The 20037-nt window shown below is 37.6% G+C and overlaps 1 protein-coding gene across 3 annotated transcripts in view; it reads right to left on the bottom strand.

The window, feature by feature from the left end:
- FBXL20 (F-box and leucine rich repeat protein 20) overlaps positions 1 to 20037 on the bottom strand; it is a 103990-nt gene that overhangs the window by 8403 nt on the left and 75550 nt on the right. For all 3 annotated transcript variants that reach the window (XM_058704616.1, XM_058704617.1, XM_058704618.1), the window contains 8 exons: positions 13292 to 13387; positions 11202 to 11328; positions 9865 to 9939; positions 6813 to 6943; positions 4769 to 4829; positions 3788 to 3832; positions 1666 to 1722; positions 503 to 715 (listed from right to left, as the gene is read on the bottom strand). In XM_058704616.1, coding sequence (XP_058560599.1) covers positions 503 to 715; positions 1666 to 1722; positions 3788 to 3832; positions 4769 to 4829; positions 6813 to 6943; positions 9865 to 9939; positions 11202 to 11328; positions 13292 to 13387 — 805 coding nt within the window. The remainder of the gene's footprint in view (positions 1 to 502; positions 716 to 1665; positions 1723 to 3787; positions 3833 to 4768; positions 4830 to 6812; positions 6944 to 9864; positions 9940 to 11201; positions 11329 to 13291; positions 13388 to 20037) is intronic.

Raw genomic sequence — 20037 nt, 5'->3', positions numbered from 1 at the left:
CTTTATTATGGAGGATGGGGCTAAAAGAAAAGGTGAAAAAAAAAAACCTCTTAAATCCATTTGTTGTCTTAAAAAATAAGAACACCAGAAAAAGGGTTTGATGTGAAAGAAAAATACAAATTAAATTCTTAAATCCCATCTAACTAAATATTTTCTTTAAGTTATTCCTTTCTTTCCTGACTGTGGCACGTGTTTTTGACTCTACGTTATTGAGCCCTGGACATTATTGGAGAAACTATGCTGGGAGGAGACCTACTTTTTTATCCCTCAGTGGCTATTTTCCTACTAAATTTCCATCTAGAACAACAGGTAAAAACTATCTATCCTTGCATTTGCTCTCCATTTTTTCCTCTTTGCTAAATGTCCAAGTAAATATAAAAATCACAGAAATCTAAATCTAGAACAAAAACAGAAAAGGAAATAAAGGAGGAAAAAAAAAAGAAACAAAAGAAGGAAAGGGTGCGGAGAGCACTAGAGCTGGAGAGTGTGCAGCCATCTTTACCCTGAGTCTCTTGATCCCAGCCCGTGTGATTTGCTGGCAGTCATAGAGTTCTATCCGCTCAAGGCTGTGACAACTCTTCAAGTGCTCCAGGGAAGCATCTGTGATTAGTGGGCAGTTGTCCAGTTCAATCACCTCCAGCTGGTCATGGGCACAGGCTCCATTCCCCAGGTGACGAATTCCATCGTCTGTGATCAGCTCACAGTGAGACAGACTCTGCAGCCAAATAGAGCAAGGAAGGTCACTGAAACATCTCATGGTGTTTTTCTAGCCATTGGCCTGTGCACAGTCGGGAAGGAAACCTTCTGGGTTGGATTTTGATGTATATGGAGCCATCACTAGATCCATGTGGTGAAATGAGAGCAAACTAGAGCTGCTGGGGTTCTCCTTTGCACAATCAATGACTGACATTTCTATGTGTGATTCTAAATACACTGTGTGAATGCATGCAACGACTGTGAAATAGTTCATCAACAAAATAACATACGCAGCCCCATACACAAATGAACACTTTTCTACAGGGGCAAAGGGGCCTCAAGCTTTTCTTGAATAAAATTTTCTGCAATTTGGACTAAACACTGAATATCTGATACAGGGGAATGCCCAAGCAGCTAATTAACTGAAGAGGATTCTTACACCTGTTAGGTGTGGTCATCTCTTCACATAAGTCTCTTTACCAGTTTTCCTTAAATTCCTGGTTCCTCCATGTGAAACTCAGAACCCCTTATCCCAATTTTGGATAGTAATATGGCACTAAGTACACACAAAAATGAGCCTGGACACAAACTACAAGCAGAATGCTTTCCCACAGTATTACTGGAAACAGTAGCACAGAACACCCCTAGTAAAGCCTTGATTGGTTCTGTTTTACAGGACCTATTAGTCTCAAGTGAAGCAAACTGAATTTGGGGCCATTTTGTCCCCTGGATCTCTGAAATTTAGCCATCATTCAGGCTGAAGTATAATTCACGTGGGAGGGAGATTTCATACTCTTCATGTCACTTTTCAATCTCTAAGTACTGATAACATAATCCTTTGGTCCTCTGTAAGTTGGCAATTTGGAGAAATATGCTTTCCCAAAATGGTAGCCAGGCACCAAGAGTAAAGTAAGAGTTGGGTTTTGATTGAATCCAATGAACACAAAACTTTCAAAAAGTCAAACTCACCAATACTTGAAGTCGAGGACAGTGTATAGAAAGTTGGATTAATGTGCTATCTGTTATCTGAAAGAAACACAGAAGTTTATTATAGGTATAATTCCAAAAAAGCCTCATGGCTGTACCTCATTCTTGAGTACACTTGTATTCTAGACTGATACCCCGCCCCCTTTTTTAAAGTAGGCTCCATGCCTAATGTGGGGCTTGAACTTGTGACCCTGAGATTAAGAGTCGCATGCTCTACTGACTGAGCCAGCCAGGTGCCCCTAGACTGATACCCTGATATTAATCATCAAATAACAGAACCTAAGGTTGAAATCCCATCAGCTACCTGAACCTGTTCTTTGAGAATCTATCCAGGCAGGTTTGAACACATCTAGTCATCTCTAATTTTCATCTTTGACTATTCAAAGAATAGTCTATTGAAAATCCTTTGTTTCAGAAATGAATGAAAATCTGTCCCCTTGTAGTTTGTATCCATTGGACTTGGTTCTACCTCCTTAGAACAACCACAAAAAAGAATCAGAAGACACTGCTCCATAAAAAAATTTAATGTGGGAATATCCTCAAATTTTTAAGAATATATATTTGGGGGGCGCCTGGGTGGCGCAGTCGGTTAAGCGTCCGACTTCAGCCAGGTCACGATCTCGCGGTCCGTGAGTTCGAGCCCCGCGTCAGGCTCTGGGCTGATGGCTCGGAGCCTGGAGCCTGTTTCCGATTCTGTGTCTCCCTCTCTCTCTGCCCCTCCCCCGTTCATGCTCTGTCTCTCTCTGTCCCAAAAATAAATAAAAAACGTTAAAAAAAAAAAAAAAATTAAAAAAAAAAAAAAAGAATATATATTTGGCTTATATTTTATAAGTCATGCCATTAACTCTGAATTGATAAACTGGGTGTCAGGTATTTTCCCAAAGGTGGCAGAAGGGGGCTGCGGGACTCTGGGTTAGCTATGAACATTCAAGAAGCAGAACTCTTGAAGGAAGAACAGTCTTTTATAGTTATCTTAGGCTGGAAAGTAAATTAGTGCTTCTTTTCAAATGTCCCTCCAACTCTGAAATGATGATGATGATGATAACATACAGAGCTTCACAGGGGTTAAGAAATGGTGGGCGGTGAAAGGTTGGGGAGGGCAGGCATGTGCACATCACTCAGAAGGAGCAACACTGGGGAGGACACATGGGACACTCAGGCAAGTGCAAAAGATAGATGGATGTGAACAAGTTTTAGTTTAGTAAGAATAGCTGCTAAGTAGTGTCTGGATAACAAGTATTTTAGAAAAAACTGACTTCTATAGTTACTGGAGTCTCTTTCCTTTATTTTTACTATAAAAAAATTTATTACTCTATCTTCTTTTTAGGAGTAGAAGTGCCCCTTCAAAATTTCTCCCCAATCAATTAATAATCTCAAAGCTTTAAAAACTGGTAATAAAAGAAATTGTTCGTAAGGCAGTATCTGGTCAGTCTGTCTGCCCAACGGGTAGAGTCAGATTTCCAGGGCTAATGATGTAAGGGCTCCAGGGTCTCATTAAGCTTCTTTTTATTCAACGTTTTTTTTTTTTTTTTTTTTTTTTTATTTTTGGGACAGAGAGAGACAGAGCATGAACAGGGGAGGTGCAGAGAGAGGGAGACACAGAATCGGAAACAGGCTCCAGGCTCCGAGCCATCAGCCCAGAGCCTGACGCGGGGCTCAAACTCACGGACCGCGAGATCGTGACCTGGCTGAAGTCGGACGCTTAACCGACTGCGCCACCCAGGCGCCCCAAGCTTCTTTTTAAAAAAAAAAAAAAAAAAAAAAAGGCAGTGCTATATTGCCAATGTGATGGGGGCTTTAATTATTTACTAGAATTACAACCCTGTAGGTCTAAGGAAACATTTTAACATCTTTATGGCCTGAACACTTGGGCCTTCTTTCTTTCCACTGGTAACTATATTGATGGCATGTATTTTTCTAGTTCTTTACCACATATACCACAGTACCTCTGCCTGGTATGCCTAGAGGACACCACAATAAATGGAGAGTCAGCAATGCTGCAGGCACTCCATGACATTAGGGTAAGGAACTGAAAGTTCTGCTGTGCACATATTATGTAAGTTTCTATCATACTGTATTTCTGAGTAAAAATCCACATTCTTACCTGAACACACTCTTCCAGGTCCATCTTTTCGAGCTCATGGCAATTCTATAAAATACAAAACCAAACATTATAGCTCAAACATTTAAAACATGGGAAAATTTAAGGCCAGAAGTAGTATTAAATACACCGACAAAATCTTAACTTTCAGAGTTATTCCTATAACAACCTCCCATAACTCAGAGGTGTCATTCTAATGACACTTTCTGCCTTATTCCATTAATTACACATTTTAAAAGGCCTCAATCACAGTGAAATTTCTTAATTATTCTACATTTAAAGTATCTAACACCTTACAAGTCCACGGGAATAAATTCCCTGAACATTAATACCAAGCTAGTACAGAGCCTTCCAACCATAAATAATTTGATGAAAATTATTTTCTTTGGAAGACTGAAAGGTAAGCTTTATGTCCCAATTTAGTTATGCCATATGTTGCCCCCGACCAATTAATGTTCCATCAATCTGCCTGAAAGCAAAGGTCCTTCCCCATGTTCCATTATACTGGTTAAAGACAATATAATTTTAAATGCTATTATTATACATACAGTGATTTATAAACCATTCCAAGGATTAACATATTCTGGAGAACACAAAAAATCTTAAGCCACCTCCATTTAAAATTGGGCTTATCCATTTCTTTCAACAACACTCTCACCCACCAGTCGCATACCCAAGTAACCAAGAATTTCTTTCATGAAGCATGAGAAAGTCCCTGCTTAGTTTACCATCTAATGAAAATGTGACAAATCAAGTCTCATGAAGGAGCATCATGTCCTCCAACGCACGCCTGTATTTCCAGAGCAGTTTGTATTTCACAGGCCTATAGCTGCAGCATGAGAATGTTCAGGAACACCCGCCACAGAGAAGTTCCCTCACATCCCACACCCTCAATTCTGCTGCCTTTCTACTTCTCCCTCATTGTTCACTCCTCTGAAAGAAAAATCCCAAACCAAACCCACAGAACCTGGAGAAAATACTTACCCTAGCCAGAGTGGTGAAGCCTACGTCTGTTAATTGAGAACACCTTGCCACTTCTAATATTCTGTTATAAAAAAAAAAAAAAAAAAAGTGAAAGTCAAGCCCTTGTTCCCTGAAAACTGGGTTTATTAAAAACAGCAAGAATTTAAGAAAACAACCTCCTATTCCCTAGGCACTGCATACTATAGTGACATTAACAGCTAAGCAAGTCTGTATACAGATCTTGCCATTCATTTTCATGGAGTCATCATAAAGTGGTCCTGTAAATACCACAATTCAGGGTGATGCAATCAGAAGAATATAATAGAAGCTTGTAGTTAATGCCAAAATGCATGAAAAATGCATTTAAAAGCCTTCTTGATGGCATACTGCTTACCCCCAGAGGGCAGCCTGCTCCTAGAAAACAAAGGAAATGGAGATAAATACTCTGTTTCAATTAATCTGTTGCTCAAGTAAATTATTCTCTTTCCCTATTTTACATGTAGGTTCACTCAGATTTAAATAGCTTTTAAAAATTCTATGAAGGGACTGGTTAATTACAGGCCTGTACCAAGTATGAAATTCCATACTTATGAAAAAATACCCTTAAGCTTCTTGCCTCCTCCCACAGGCTCCCGGGGAGGCCCAGAGGAGAGGGAAACTGAGCTGGCAGACAACTCTCCTACTCAGGAACTGCTAAACACCAACCTAAATGCCAACCACAGGACTGGGGAATCAAAAGTAGCTCCTTTCTGTGAAAACTTTGGTGGTGTCTGTGTGACAGTACCAAAGAATATTTTTATGTCTGCTTACAAATTACTTACTATGTAAGTTGAAACAAATAAAGCCACGGTATAAGAAATCATTATCAAAAATCAATAAGAAATGAATGCTATATATATCTAATGGGAAAACATGATCTGACTGAACTTTTGATTATCATATTTGGGAGCTTTTCTATTCGAACAATAAAATAAGCCATGAAGTAATAAGGAGCTGAACAGTCCTCTCCTCAAATGAGGAAAAGGTAAAGTGTAAGATTTTTAGGGAGAAGTTTGGCTACCTCCTTAGCTCCAGGCCTCTGACATAATTAATTCTGACCAAGTCTATGATCTATCAAGGAATTTTGATAATCTAGGCAAATTTTCTTTCAATAATGATGGTCAGGCTCCTGGCCAGGTGACTACAAAAAGCTTTAATGAAGTTATATTGGTTTACAATGATTATTATATGTAAGACGAGAAGTTTTCTGGGTTCTGGAGCCAGGCTGCCTGGGTTTGAATCTTGCTCTTGAACTCACTAGCTGTGAGACCTTGAACAGGTTATCTGACCTCTCTGGGCTTCAGTTTTCTCATCTATATTATGGAGACAGTAACAGTGCTAATATGGTATTCTGTGGATTAAATGAATTAATATTTGTAAATCCCTTACAACAATGGTCAACATGTCTAACATATAAGTAAAATAAAAGTTTTGTTTTAAAAACAAAACAGGTATATGGGGATAATCCCTATTTATTATGAAACAGTGTGTTGTGGGCTTTTACAAAATGAATATGCGTTTGAAACCATGTGTATGCTAACAGCATTCTTAGTAAATATTCAGCCAATCCTATATTTTGGCAGAAAGGAGGAACCATAGAGAAATAAGCTTTGCTCTAAAAGATCTTGAGCACAAAGGAAGTTTTCCTGTAGGGCTTTTTTACAAAATACTTTCTTCTATGTACCGGGCATCATTACCACAATACAAATAACCACAGGGGTAGGGCTTTAAAAACTTTCTTCAGAAATGAATTATATGAAAGTTTAGTAAGACAAGTAATGAAATAAAATGTTATTTTTTTTTTTTTCTAGTCTAGATAGCAAGAAGTAGGAAATGGGGACTATTACCCTTTGGTTTAGGCCAATTACATGTAACCGAATGAGGTACAAAGCAAGTAGCTGGGCATCTAAAAGGGTAGCCTTGTAGTGTCTACCTTAAAAATCTCAAAGTTCCAAAGAAATAAATTTGGGTGAAGAGGCCTTTGTTCCTTTCCCATGATTTTTTGAGCTAAACAAGAAATGTTTACCTAAGCCGTGGACAGTTCTGACCTAGAGCATTCAGGATGGCATCTGTGATGTTGGAGCAGCCGGAGGCACAGAGGGACTGTAACTTATGGCACCCTCTGCATATAGTAATGAGACCTTCATCTGTGATTTGCTAAAAAAATAAATAAATAAATAAATAAATAAGAGCAAAAAAATCCCATAGATATTAGTTATTTAGCAGAAGAAAAGGAAAAAAATGTTACCTCTGAAAATAAGCACCAAAAAGAAATAAAATAGAGCTTAATATTAATTAGGTAGTAGACCTAAAAGAAAATGAATACACTTTGTTTCTCCTTCTCAGTTCCTTTTGATTTAGTTTGTGAGAGAATCTGTGCTCATTTTTTTCATTTTAATTTATTTTAAGTAGGCTCCATGCCCAATGTGGGGCTTGAACTCACGACCCTGCGATCAAGAGTTATATGCTCTACTGACTGAGCCAGCTAGGCGCCCCAGTGCTCATTTTTGGTGTAAAAGGAGGAAGCTATAATGGGATTCTTGTAACCCAACGGGATTGGGAACAGCATGAGGTACATCGTGGGGTAGATTCAATTACATGACTTTAAAACCTGGAAAACAGGCAAGCACAGCAGTATAAATGTATTTATAAGTTCAAAATTGACACTGATATTAAGTTACTGAAAAAATAAAACAACCTATGGATGACAGTTGCAACTTCATATCAACCACAGATCCATTTATTTATTTATTTTAGTTGTATAATATAAAGAATATACTCATTTATGGAGATAAACAGCTGTGATCAACCAAATGTAATTTTGTGTGTTTTAAATTATTCTAAAATAAAAAGGACACAGCAAGATGTTACACTAAAAAAAAAAAAGATGCCATATATAAACATCTTAACATGTAGGATATGATTAGCACTTCAATTTGTCCTGTTAGTTTCACAAATTTTGTATAAGCCTCAGAATAAAGCTCTCCTGTCATCTCTGTTCAGTCAGTGTCCTTAGGTTGCCAGGACAACTGAAAAAAAAAATCAAGCTTTAAATATTCACTGCTTAAATCCGTATATTCTCAATATTGCATAATTGAAACAAGATACGGATAAAAAATGGATGCTAAGGCAGATATAAGATTTATCTGGAGGATAAATTAATGAAGATCAACACATGTGGAAGTAACTTTCATACAAGTGTGATGTGTGTTATTACTAAACAAGGATAATTGAAATGTAAAGGGGAAACAGCAATCGATAAACATGCATATTTACCAGGCCACTGAGAACTTGTGTCATATAATATTAGGCAAGTTTTATAGGGCTGTGCTGCCTTTTCCTTCTTAATGTTTTAAAATCTATAAGGGATTACTGAGGAAGAAAGTTGAGGAAAGTCCTATGTACCAATACTTCAAATTTTAGAAAGAATAAAATTTACTAAACTTTTATGTTTTCAAATTAGTCCAGAAAAAGAGAATGGCTCAAGAATGTACTTTGGTCACTTCAACAGTTTTGGGCAGACACATGAAGTCTTAGGAATGAGAATCATTTCATCACATTCTACGGAAGGGATGACTTATGCCCTAAGATCTGGGTGAAGGGAAAGAGTAAACTAAACTGATGACAGAACTGGTTCTTTACGCTCACCACCTGCACTTTCTGTCTGCTGAAAGGATAAAGGAAGTGAAACTAAAACAGCGAATGGTAGGTAGGGTATATATTTATATGGTTGTGTGAATGTGTGTGTAACATATATCCACACAAATATCTATGGAGTGTATCTCTGTGTATCTGTGTGTACAAACAGAATCTGAAGATGCCTAAGAACAGTTTCTTCCTATCACCGTAAGGTGATGGTTTCATGTTTACAACAGTTGTATAAGCTCTTCCTGTCAGGCCAAATATTTTGGTTTCATAAATGAAATTAGGCAAATTCTGATAGTAACTATGACAGTCAGAATTAAAAGGAAGGGGTGATCAGAATTAAAAGGAATGTCATTCCTTTAACTCAGTCTTCAAGAGCCTCCTGAGCAGATCATTATCAGAACCATCCCTTAAGGGCTTGAAAGGGGAGGTTGCTTCACTTGCACAAAATATGGCCCTTTATGTGTCACCTTTAAACAACCACTATGCTCTCAAGTTTCAGGTAATCAAACAAGAGAAGGGTATAATGAGAAGAAGTTTTAGTAAAAACAAGGAAAGCCCTCATCAACTCTTTTTCATTGCAACGAGAGGCTCTCATTCCAAGGCAACACATATATGTAATTTTCCAGGCAAGAGAGAAAAGCTAAATGTGTACTGTCAATGTTGTAGGAACCTGAGTGGTTTCGGCAAATTCTCTGAGCAAAATGCAGGGGTTTGGGGCCAGACACAAAAAAAGCTGATAGTCTAAACAAGCCAAATGTGAACTACAAATACTACTTGGAAATTAAAAATTTAAAGAGTACATTTTGCTTGTCATTTGTTTGGATCAGTGGTTCCCAATAGTTATGACCCAATGATAGATGTTTGTTTGTTTTGTTTTTTTTTTAATTTTTTTTTTTTAACGTTTATTTATTTTTGAGACAGAGAGAGACAGAGCGTGAACAGGGGAGGGGTAGAGAGAGAGGGAGACACAGAATATGAAACAGGCTCCAGGCTCTGAGCTGTCAGCACAGAGCCTGACGCGGGGCTCGAACTCACAGACCGTGAGATCATGACCTGAGCCGAAGTCAGACGCTTAACCGACTGAGCCACCCAGGTGCCCCCCAATGATAGATGTTAATTGATCTGACTGCAATTCATTTACCAAAAATACTTTAAGTACTGAAGTTTGTGAATAATTCACTTTGAAAAGAAAAAAAGAAAAGGGGTGGAGTTACAGTTAGCTTATTTGGAAGTCTGCAAGAGCTACCTTCTATATTATCTCTGTTAAAACCCTCAGGAGTGACTATTGTTAAACATGCAAAGAATCATCTGTGTGTGTACAGTGTCCCCAGGATTGAAGTAGAATAACCACTGGTCTTGATGACTAAAGCTCTTACAATATTACTGATAGGAATTACTAATACAAAAGAATTGTGGGAAGGACTGCTTACTAAACAAGTCTGCAAGTTCAAAGTCACCAGTTCAGGACAGTGTGCACCTATGTACTTGAGAGCTTCGTCTTCTAGCTAGAAAGATTAAAAAGAGAAAATATGATTACTAACATTGTTTCAAGGGATAAAGATTTAGGAATGTATACATTCATTAATACATTCTAAATACAGCCAACCAAATTTCAAAGGAACAATGAATCAGAAACAATGACCTGTGATCACAGAAAGGTGGACTTCATATCATTAGTATGGTTATCAGTATTTTTCATCAGTTCCAACCACATCAAATTCATATGATCACCAAATCAAGGAAAAGATAAAATAAACACTGCCTAATGTTTATGGATTTTTCTTCTGATAAATTAAATATGCCTCACAGCATTTTGTTCAGGGATTATGAAGCTAAAATAATTTTCACACTTCTATGCTTCCTATATAAAGTTTTTTAAAAACAAACTTTTTGGGAGCAGGAGCTGAGAAAGGAATCCGGTTTATCTGCTGCTGGAAGATCAGTGCCATGTGTACAGTGCTGAGAACAGATGGCAAGTAATTGATTATAATGTATAATGGTGCATTCCAATCAATATTTTCCAGGATTCCATAAATAACCAGAAGCTCAAGCTGTTGTTTTAAGGCAGTCTCACTTTCAAAGCTCTGTTTCAAACAATGGAACTCGTCCCATCATGGTCAAAGAGTAAGGGCACTTTTAACGGCATCCAAGGTATGGTTTCAGTAAGCATTAGTAAAATAATTTCTTAAAAGCCTAGCCCTACTTTGTCAATCACTTCTAAACTCACTTTTGATTATTTCCTTCCAGACACTGCCATGTCAATTCCTTATTTTTTTTCCACAGTAAAATATGAAGATAGCAAAAATTTTTAATGACAAAATATGTTGGGATTTGTAATGTGACTGGCAGGAAGTAAACATCAACACTATAAAATGTAGGTTCTGTATATTTGGCACATTTAACCTGGTAGTTAAACAACCAGCGAAATTGCTAAGGCTGGCTTCCTTGCCTCTCCAGTTTAAGGTCTCAGACAATGAATGACAACATGGCAAGTTTCCTTTTCAGATTAAGTTGCAAGAGACCCTTTTTGCCTGAGGTGGATGCGTGGTGTGATTTTTTTCTCCTCATCTTGCCTCCCCTCATAAATTTCTTTGGTCAGATGTTAACTCTTAGGTTTTTTTTACTCTAAGGAAAACATTTTAGTATTTGGTAAGTATGTATCTTTGGCCAATAATATACAACTACATGTTCCTCAAGCCAATATCTTTGGACTGCCTACAAAGTCCATGGTTCTTCCAACATTCACAAGCACTACATGGAGTATTACCTGTGTGCAGCCTTTTAAGAATAAGGCCTTGAGACCCCCACAGCCTCTCACTAGTGCTTGGATGCCATCCTTGGTTACTTGGTCACACCAGGAAATGTTTAATTGCTCCAACAGTGGACATCCCTCACTTAGGACAAAACAAAATGAAACAAACATATGACTAAACCCAATTCCAAAGGTACCAAAGTCTCATTTTATTGGCTATTTAGTCAGGGGAATGGCTACAGTCCCATGTTCTCCCCTAAGAATATATTTACTTAACATAGATTTAGAATATAGTCAACCAACAACAACAACAACAACAACAACAACAACAACAACAAAAACAACAAAGCATATTTATCAACACTTGTGGTGTTCACGTGGGACTATATCACTACAGGGGCTCTCTTAAATCCAGCTAAACTAGTAAGCACAAAGCACAATATTGTTTTTCAGATATGTTAGACTGTTATGGAGGTTTATCCTTTCCAAACATATTCTTTTTGCACTTATCACATCTTTAAAAGATCTGGAAAGTAAATGGGTATTAAGTGACCTGTTCAAGTTAACAGAGTAATTAGTGAAGAGTTTAGATTCAGATTCTTTATCAAATAATTCTATTACTTATCAAAGTAATAATGAGGACATTTACATTTTTATGTAAAAAATACAAAAGATCTATAAATTTTCCTTATCTGTGAAGTATCTGGAGTACTGCTTCCACAGGCTGAATTTAGGATATATTGTGTTCGATCTCTGCCTTATATCAAATATCAGTTTCGTCTTTCATTTCTCACTTGAACTATGGAAGAATCTCAAGTTCTAGGACATTCTTAGGAAAATGCTGCTTTAATTGTTTTATAAAACGAAGGCAGAGGATCTTGGTTCAAGTTCATTCTTCAGCATTAAATAGTGTGACTTCAGGCAAGTCACTTTAGGAAACCAGCCTGAACTCCTCTTAATCTAAGATCAGCCATAGACCCTCCTATGTTCTCCTCAAATGGATGCACTCACTTCTATAACAGAACTTATCATACTGTTTATTTTTTCTCCCACTAGGCTCTGAGCAGCTTAAGGGCAGCAACGATACCTTATTTACTTACATCTTATGGTTAAATCACAGTACCTGGCATTAAAAAATGTTTTAAGACTTTCTTAACTATAAAGTGTCTGTCCTATCTGCCCCACAAGGTTTTGAAATAAATGAAATCATTTATGTGAAAATATTTTGTAAACTGTAAGTGTTGTTATATTATCCTATTTATCATCCTACATGGCAAATGGCCTTAAATGCATATATTCAATATTCATAAGGAAAAGTCTAGAGGAAGTCATATTTTTAGATTACTTACACTCAACTAAATCTACATTTCTTTTAATAGCTTAATTTTTACTATTCATGAACATAACCAATACATGGGGCTATAATTATTTATAACAGGCTGATAAGAAAGTAAACTTACAAAGAGAATGAGCATTTCACCTTCCTTTTAAGGTACATTTTCTGTAATGTACTTTAAAAATACATTAACATTAAAACAAAACTTATCAAGCGCTTACTGTATGCCAGAAACTCTAAGCGCTTTATATATATTAGGTTGAACTACATGAGGCCGTCATTTTTATAAGACAAAAGTTGTTAAATACTGGCAACTTTACACGATTTGGCCTAATACTATCAAATAATAATAATACTGTTTAATCCTAACAGCACTATGAGATAGAAAGGAACAACTCAGGAGGGTTATATTTGTTTGAAGTATTTGGTTAATCACCTGGCTCCAGAGTGCTGCTTTAATCACTAAGCCACTAAGCTATAATGATATGTGGCATTTGGGGGGGGGGGGGGGGAATCAAGCCCTCATAAAAATCAAATCATTCATGTAGAAGTTGTGCCAGTCTGTTCAGAAATCCTAGTTACCTCTAGTCATTTCACCTGGATGTGTCCTGTAATTTGGGCAAGTGATAAAACAAAAAATCTATTCTGAACTATAGTACATATCCATAAAACATAGTTTCCTTCAATTCCAACTTTAATTCAGTTATTTGAAATAAAAAATAAGTATATTTGTTCTGATTATTGGACATTCTTGGTAGAAGACATTTACCTCAGAGCCTTAAGAGACATGTTTGTTATTGATGTACAGGAAGCCAAGTCAAGGTGCCTGAGTTTGGAACAGAACTTGCTAAGGCTAGTACATGTACTGAAAAATGGAAAAAGGAGAAAATAATGAATAAACAAATAGGAACGCATCTTTAGTCAATCACGATTCTCATTAAACATGTGTCTGTACATAAGAACTATAAAATTTCCATACCCCAAATAAAAGCAGCTGTAAATCCTGGGATCTTTCATGCTGAGGAAGAGGCAGGTGCCATTCGCAAAGAAGAAAGGCTGTGCTGTGTATGAGCGTTTGCATGAGGGGATCATGGTGCTTGATTCTCATTTGGAAATGTTTAACAGCAAACTACTCTGTGCTGATAAGAGACCTATATGCATTTTGCAAATACAGAAATACCAGAAAGCTAGCTAGTACTTGCTAGCAAGTGGTGCAACATGAAGACTGAAAGCTCTGTCTCTGCTCTTTCACTTAAATCTCTGCTTAAGATAACCTTTTACGTGGCAGTATGAAATGGTTGGATTTTTGCAACTGTAAAGGACCAGTATTGGGGTCAAACAAGCTAAGTTATGTAATATTATTACCTACTTGCCTTCATGATTTTTTTAAAAAGTAATCTCTTCCCTCAATGTGGGGCTTGACCTCATGACCCTCAGATCAAGAGTCACATGTTCCACTGACTGACCAGCCAGGTGCCCCTTTATGAATTTCTCCCCCCCCCCTTTATGAATTTCTTAAAGGCTCTTTTTCCACAGTAGTCAAGTTCTCAGTTTAATTTTTCTAACTTCTTATGGAAAATTTCAAATATACACAAGAGTGAATACAGAATGCACTTGTACCATCGTTAAGCTTTGACATTTATTAACATTCTACTATTTCTATTTCATCTATTTTCCTCTGCTTTTTGCTTCAGTATTTTAAAGCAAATCCCAGGGGCGCCTGGGTGGCTCAGTCGGTTAAGCGTCTGACTTCGGCTCAGGTCATGATCTCACAGTCTGTGAGTTTGAGCCCCTCATCGGGCTCTGTGCTGACAGCTCAGAGCCTGTAGCCTGTTTCAGATTCTGTGTCTCCCTCTCTCTTTGACCCTTCCCTGTTCATGCTGTCTCTCTCTATCTCAAAAATAAATAAACGTTAAAAAAAATTAAAAAATTAAAGCAAATCCCAGACATACTATTTCACCTGTAAATATTTCAGGACATCTTTCTAACGGATAATGACTTTAATTCCTTAATATCTGATAATCTGACTGTCCAAGTTTCCCTAATTGTCTTATAAATGCCTTCGTCAACGTGACCTGTTCAAATTAGGACCCAAATAAGAGTTGTACATTCTATTTGGCAGATATGTGTCTTAGGTCTTTGTATGGACCTATGTTTCCATTTTTTCCGGGTAGATGCCTAGGATTAGCATTGCTAGGTCCTACACTATGTTTATGTTTGACTTTTTAAGAAACCACCACACTATTTTCCAAAGTGGCTGTACTATTTTACATTCCTACCAGCAATGCATGAATACCCCAGTTTCTCCACATCTTTGCCAATACTTGGCATTCTCTTTTTCATTATAGTCATGTTAGGGGGTATGGATTGTAATCCCACTGTGGTTTTATTGTGCAATTGTGCAACAAACACCCTTTCTTTTTTTTTTTTTCAACTTTTTTTTTTTTTTTTTTTTTTTTTTTTTTTTGGGACAGAGAGAGACAGAGCAAGAACGGGTGAGGGGCAGAGAGAGAGGGAGACACAGAATCGGAAACAGGCTCCAGGCTCCGAGCCATCAGCCCAGAGCCTGACGCGGGGCTCGAACTCACGGACCGCGAGATTGTGACCTGGCTGAAGTCGGACGCTTAACCGACTGCGCCACCCAGGCGCCCCCCTTTCTTGTGCTTATTAGCCATTCATCTCTTTCCTTGGTGAAAATCTACCCAAGTGTTTAGCCCAATCTTTAACTGGATTGCCTTATTATTGATTGTAAGAGTTCTCTGTATACTTTTAATACAGGTGTTTAATTTCTTTCAGTAATGTTTTGCTGTTTTCAAGCACTTCTTTTAGAATTATGTTATCTGTGAATAAACACGGTTTACTTCTTTCCTGTCAGTTTTCTTCCTTTCTTTCTTTCTTTCTTTCTTTCTTTCTTTCTTTCTTTCTTTCTTTCTTTCTCTCTCTCTCTCTCTTTCCTTCCTTCCTTCCTTCCTTCCTTCCTTCCTTCCTTCCTTCCTTCCTTCCTTCCTTTCTTTCTTTCTTTCTTTCTTTCTTTCTTTCTTTCTTTCTTTCTTTCTTTCTTTCTTTCTTTCTTTCTTTCTTTCTTTCTTTCTTGTTCTTCTTTCAAGCTTACTGCATTGGCTAGAATCTCCAACAGAATGTTGGCAGAAATGGTGACATGGAACATCTTTACCTTGGTCTTGACCTTAGGGTAAAGTCTTTCATCATTAAGTATGATGTTAGCAGCAGGTTTTTCATAGATGGTTTTGACCAGATTGAGTAAACTCCCTTCTATTTCTAGTTTGTTGAGAATTTTTTTTATCACAAATAGGTGTTGGATTTGCCATGTATTTTTTTTCTGTATCCGATGATGTATTAATTATCTACTATTACTTAACAAATTACTCCCCAAACTGAGCAGCTTAAAACAACATTTATTATCGCATGGTTTTTGTGGGTCAGGAATACAGGCACAGGCAGCTTTAGCAGGGTGCCTCTGACTCAGGATGTCTCACAGGCTGCAATTAAGGTCTTGGTCACAGTTGCATTCATCTCAAAGGTTAACTGGGTGCAAATTCCCTTCCAAGCTTATTTTAGGTGGCTGTTGGCAGACCTCAGCAGATCCAATTCCAAGCTCACTCGTTTGGTTTTTGATAGGTTTCAGGTCCTTGCTGGCTGCTGGCCACACCTTAAGTTCCTTGCTACATGGACCTCTCCACAGAGCTACTCACAACAGGGCAGGCTGCTTCCTCCAGAGCCACAGCCCTGGGAGAAAGCAGAGCAAGACAGAATCACAGTCTTTGGTACTTAACCTCCAAAGTGACATCCAATCTCTTTTGCAATATTCTATTGTTAGAAATGAGTCACTAGGTCCAGTCCACGTTCATGGGGAAAGATTACATAAGGGTGTGAGTACTAGGAGTCAGGGGTTATTTGGGGGCCATGTTAGAGGCCACCACACACTGAGATGATCATGTAGTTCCTGTCCTTTATTCCAAGGGGCAGTAAATCTCACTAGCTGCCTGTTTTTATATGGCTCACAAGTCAAGAATGGTTTTGATGTTTTCAAAGGGTTGAAAAAAAATTTTTAAAGATCTTGTGACATGTGAAACTTACATGAAATTCAAATCTCATTGTACAGAAATAAAGCTTTATTGGAGCACACTTATGCTTAATTGTTTATGTTTACTCTATGGCTGCCTTTGTAAAACATATTGGCAGGGTTGGGTGCTGTGACAGAGACTGTATGGCCAATGAAGCCCTAAAAATATTTACTTATCTGGCCCTGTTCAGAAAGTCTACTGACCTCTACTTTATTCTACTAATTATTATGAGATATTATATTTAATTGATTTTCAGATATTAAGCCACACTTGTATTTCTGGGATAAATCCTGCTTGGTTATGATTCCAAATCCTTTCTTATGTTGTGGGATTTAGTTTGCTAAAATTCTGTCAGGTATTTTTGTGGCTCTGTTTCTGAGAAAGAACAATTAGTAGATTTCCTTTTATTGTGATGTCTTTGGTATCAGAAAAATACTGGCCTCATAAAATGAGTTATGAAATACTTCCTATTTCATTTTATGAATCAGTTTGAAAACTGCTATTTCTTCTGTAAATATTTTTTAATGTTTATTTTTTTATTTATTTTGGGGGGTGGAGGAAGGAGAAGGAGAGAAGGAGAGAGGGAGAGAGAATCCCAAGCAGTCTCCATGATTAGCATGGAACCCAACGTGGGGCTAGATCTCACCACTGTGAGACCATGACCTAAGCCGAAATCAAGAATCAGATGCTTAACCAAATGAGCCATCCAGGTGCCCCTCTTCTTTAAATATTTGATGGAATTCACCAGTGAAGACATCTGGGCCTGGGCTTTTCTTTATGGGATTCTTTTCAATTATTCACTGAACTTACTTGTTACTGATCTATTCAGATTGTCTTAATCTGTCTTTCAGGTAAAATATTTAGTGCTCTCCTTGATAATCTAGGTCTTCTCTTTTATTTTCTTCGTCTGAGTCTGTCAATTTGGGGTTTTTTTCCTCCCAAGAAACCAGCTTTTGGTTTCAGTACTGTTTTTGTTTCCTATTTTGTTGATATCTCATCTAATTTTTTAAAAAGTAATCTCTGTACTCAACGTGGGGCTTGAACTCACCACCCCGAGGTCAAGAGTCACATGCTCTATCAACTGAGCCAGCGATGAACCCCTAGATCCTCTATTTTAAACTTTTCTTTTCTAACATAAGCATTTGAAACTACATTTTTCTCTAAAGTATTGCCTTTGAAATAGCCCACAAGTTTCAAACATTATGTTTTTATTATCACACAGCAAAACATATTTTCTAGTTTTCTTTCTTTTTTTTTTTTTTTTAAATTTTTTTTTTCAACGTTTTTTATTTATTTTTGGGACAGAGAGAGACAGAGCATGAACGGGGAAGGGGCAGAGAGAGAGGGAGACACAGAATCGGAAACAGGCTCCAGGCTCTGAGCCGTCAGCCCAGAGCCTGACGCGGGGCTCGAACTCACGGACCGCGAGATCATGACCTGGCTGAAGTCGGTCGCTTAACCGACTGCGCCACCCAGGCGCCCCTAGTTTTCTTTGTAATCTATTCTTGGACCTATGTTACTCTTTTTTTTTTTTTTCCAATATATGAAATTTATTGTCAAATTGGTTTCCATACAACACCCAGTGCTCATCCCAAAAGGTGCCCTCCTCAATACCCATCACCCACCCTCCCCTCCCTCCCACCCCCCATCAACCCTCAGTTTGTTCTCAGTTTTTAAGAGTCTCTTATGCTTTGGCTCTCTCCCACTCTATCCTTTTTTTTTTTTTCCTTCCCCTCCCCCATGGACTTCTGTTAAGTTTCTCAGGATCCACATAAGAGTGAAAACATATGGTATCTGTCTTTCTCTGTATGGCTTATTTCACTTAGCATAACACTCTCCAGTTCCATCCACGTTGCTACAAAGGGCCATATTTCATTCTTTCTCATTGCCACATAGTACTCCATTGTGTATATAAACCTAAATGTCCATCAACTGATGAATGGATAAAGAAATTGTGGACCCATGTTATTCTGAAGGATAATATTTAACTTTCAAAATTTCAAGAAATGTTACTCACTTCTACTTTAATTCTGTTGAGGACAGGGCACTACACTCACTATGATTTCAATCCTAAATTCACTGAAAAATTTTTTATGGTCCATTATTTGGTGTGTCTCACTAAATATTCTAAGTGCACTTGAAAAGAACACTTACTCTGATGCTTTCTGGTATAGCATTCTGTTTAAGTGTCAATTAGGACAAGTTCATTGACAGTGTTGCTCAAGTCTTCTAGAGCTTTACTGTTTTTTGGTCTACTTGATTTGTCATTTACTTTCTAGTATCTTTTCCATCTACACTTTTCCTGAAGTTTACATCATCTCATGTTACTAACCATTCCAAGTTTCCTGTGATTAGTGATTGTAATAGTATATCCTCTCTCATGCTTTTACTTCAATCTCCATATTATCTTTAAGTTTTTGCACAAATTCTTGAGCATGTTTGTACTTGCTATTTTTAAACGCTTTTTATTGGTCAATTTTATAACCTCTGTCATTTCTGGACCTGTTACTATTGACTGGTTTTTCTTCTGGTATCATTTCATGCTTTTTTGCATGTCTTGTAATTTTCATTGAATGCTGGAAATTCTGTATGCTGAGTGTCTAGGCTTTGTTGTCTTTATTTTTAAAGTTTATTTATTTTGAGAGAGACAGAGGGAGAGAGGGAGAGAGCATTCCAATGCAGGGCTTGATCTCACAACCATGAGATCATGACCTGAGCCAAAATCAAGGGCTGGACACTTAACCACTGAGCTACCCAGGCACCCCATGCTTTATTGTCTTCTTTAAAGGAATATCAACTTGGCAGGCAGCTAAATTAGGTATGGATCAATTTGACCCTGAATTTTTTCTTTTAACCTTTACTGGGACAGGTCCAGTCTAGCTTTACTACAAAGGCGTGACCTTTCTGAAGTCTCTATTAAATACCCCAAGGTATTCAATGAACATTCTTCATTTTGAACTTCTCTCAGCCTTACCTAAGCTCTGGCAATTTCTCAGTTTACAGTTTCCTGGTAATTGTTCCTTCCTTTTAGATGTTTTCTACCCAGCTTTGTGGGGTCTCAATACGTCCATTTATAGCTTACTATTCAGCCAGATCAATGTAGATTTCTGTAGCCTTTTTGAGTAGTTCTCCCATCTTAAGATAAAAATTCCAGCCACTTTTGTCTTCCTGAACTCTGATCTCTTATTCTTCAAATCAGCCAGAACCTTATTCTCCGTTTGGGTTCTTTCTCCTTATACCATCATCTGGAAAACACCACCAGGCAGAAAGCCAGGGTGGTCATAGGGCTCACCTAATTGCTCAGTCCTGTGCTGCATATTGTCCAACATCTGAAACTGGTTCTTTGATATGTTTTGTACAGTTTTACAGTTGTTTATGGCAGGAGGGCATTTATTGTCATGGCAGAAGCAGAAGTCTCCATTTTTGTTTTTTA

The sequence above is a fragment of the Neofelis nebulosa genome, chromosome 16, assembly GCF_028018385.1.
Source record: "Neofelis nebulosa isolate mNeoNeb1 chromosome 16, mNeoNeb1.pri, whole genome shotgun sequence".
In the NCBI taxonomy this organism is placed as follows: Eukaryota; Metazoa; Chordata; class Mammalia; order Carnivora; family Felidae; genus Neofelis; species Neofelis nebulosa.
Note: the sequence above shows the minus strand (reverse complement) of the source record. Positions and strands in the feature narration are given on the sequence as shown.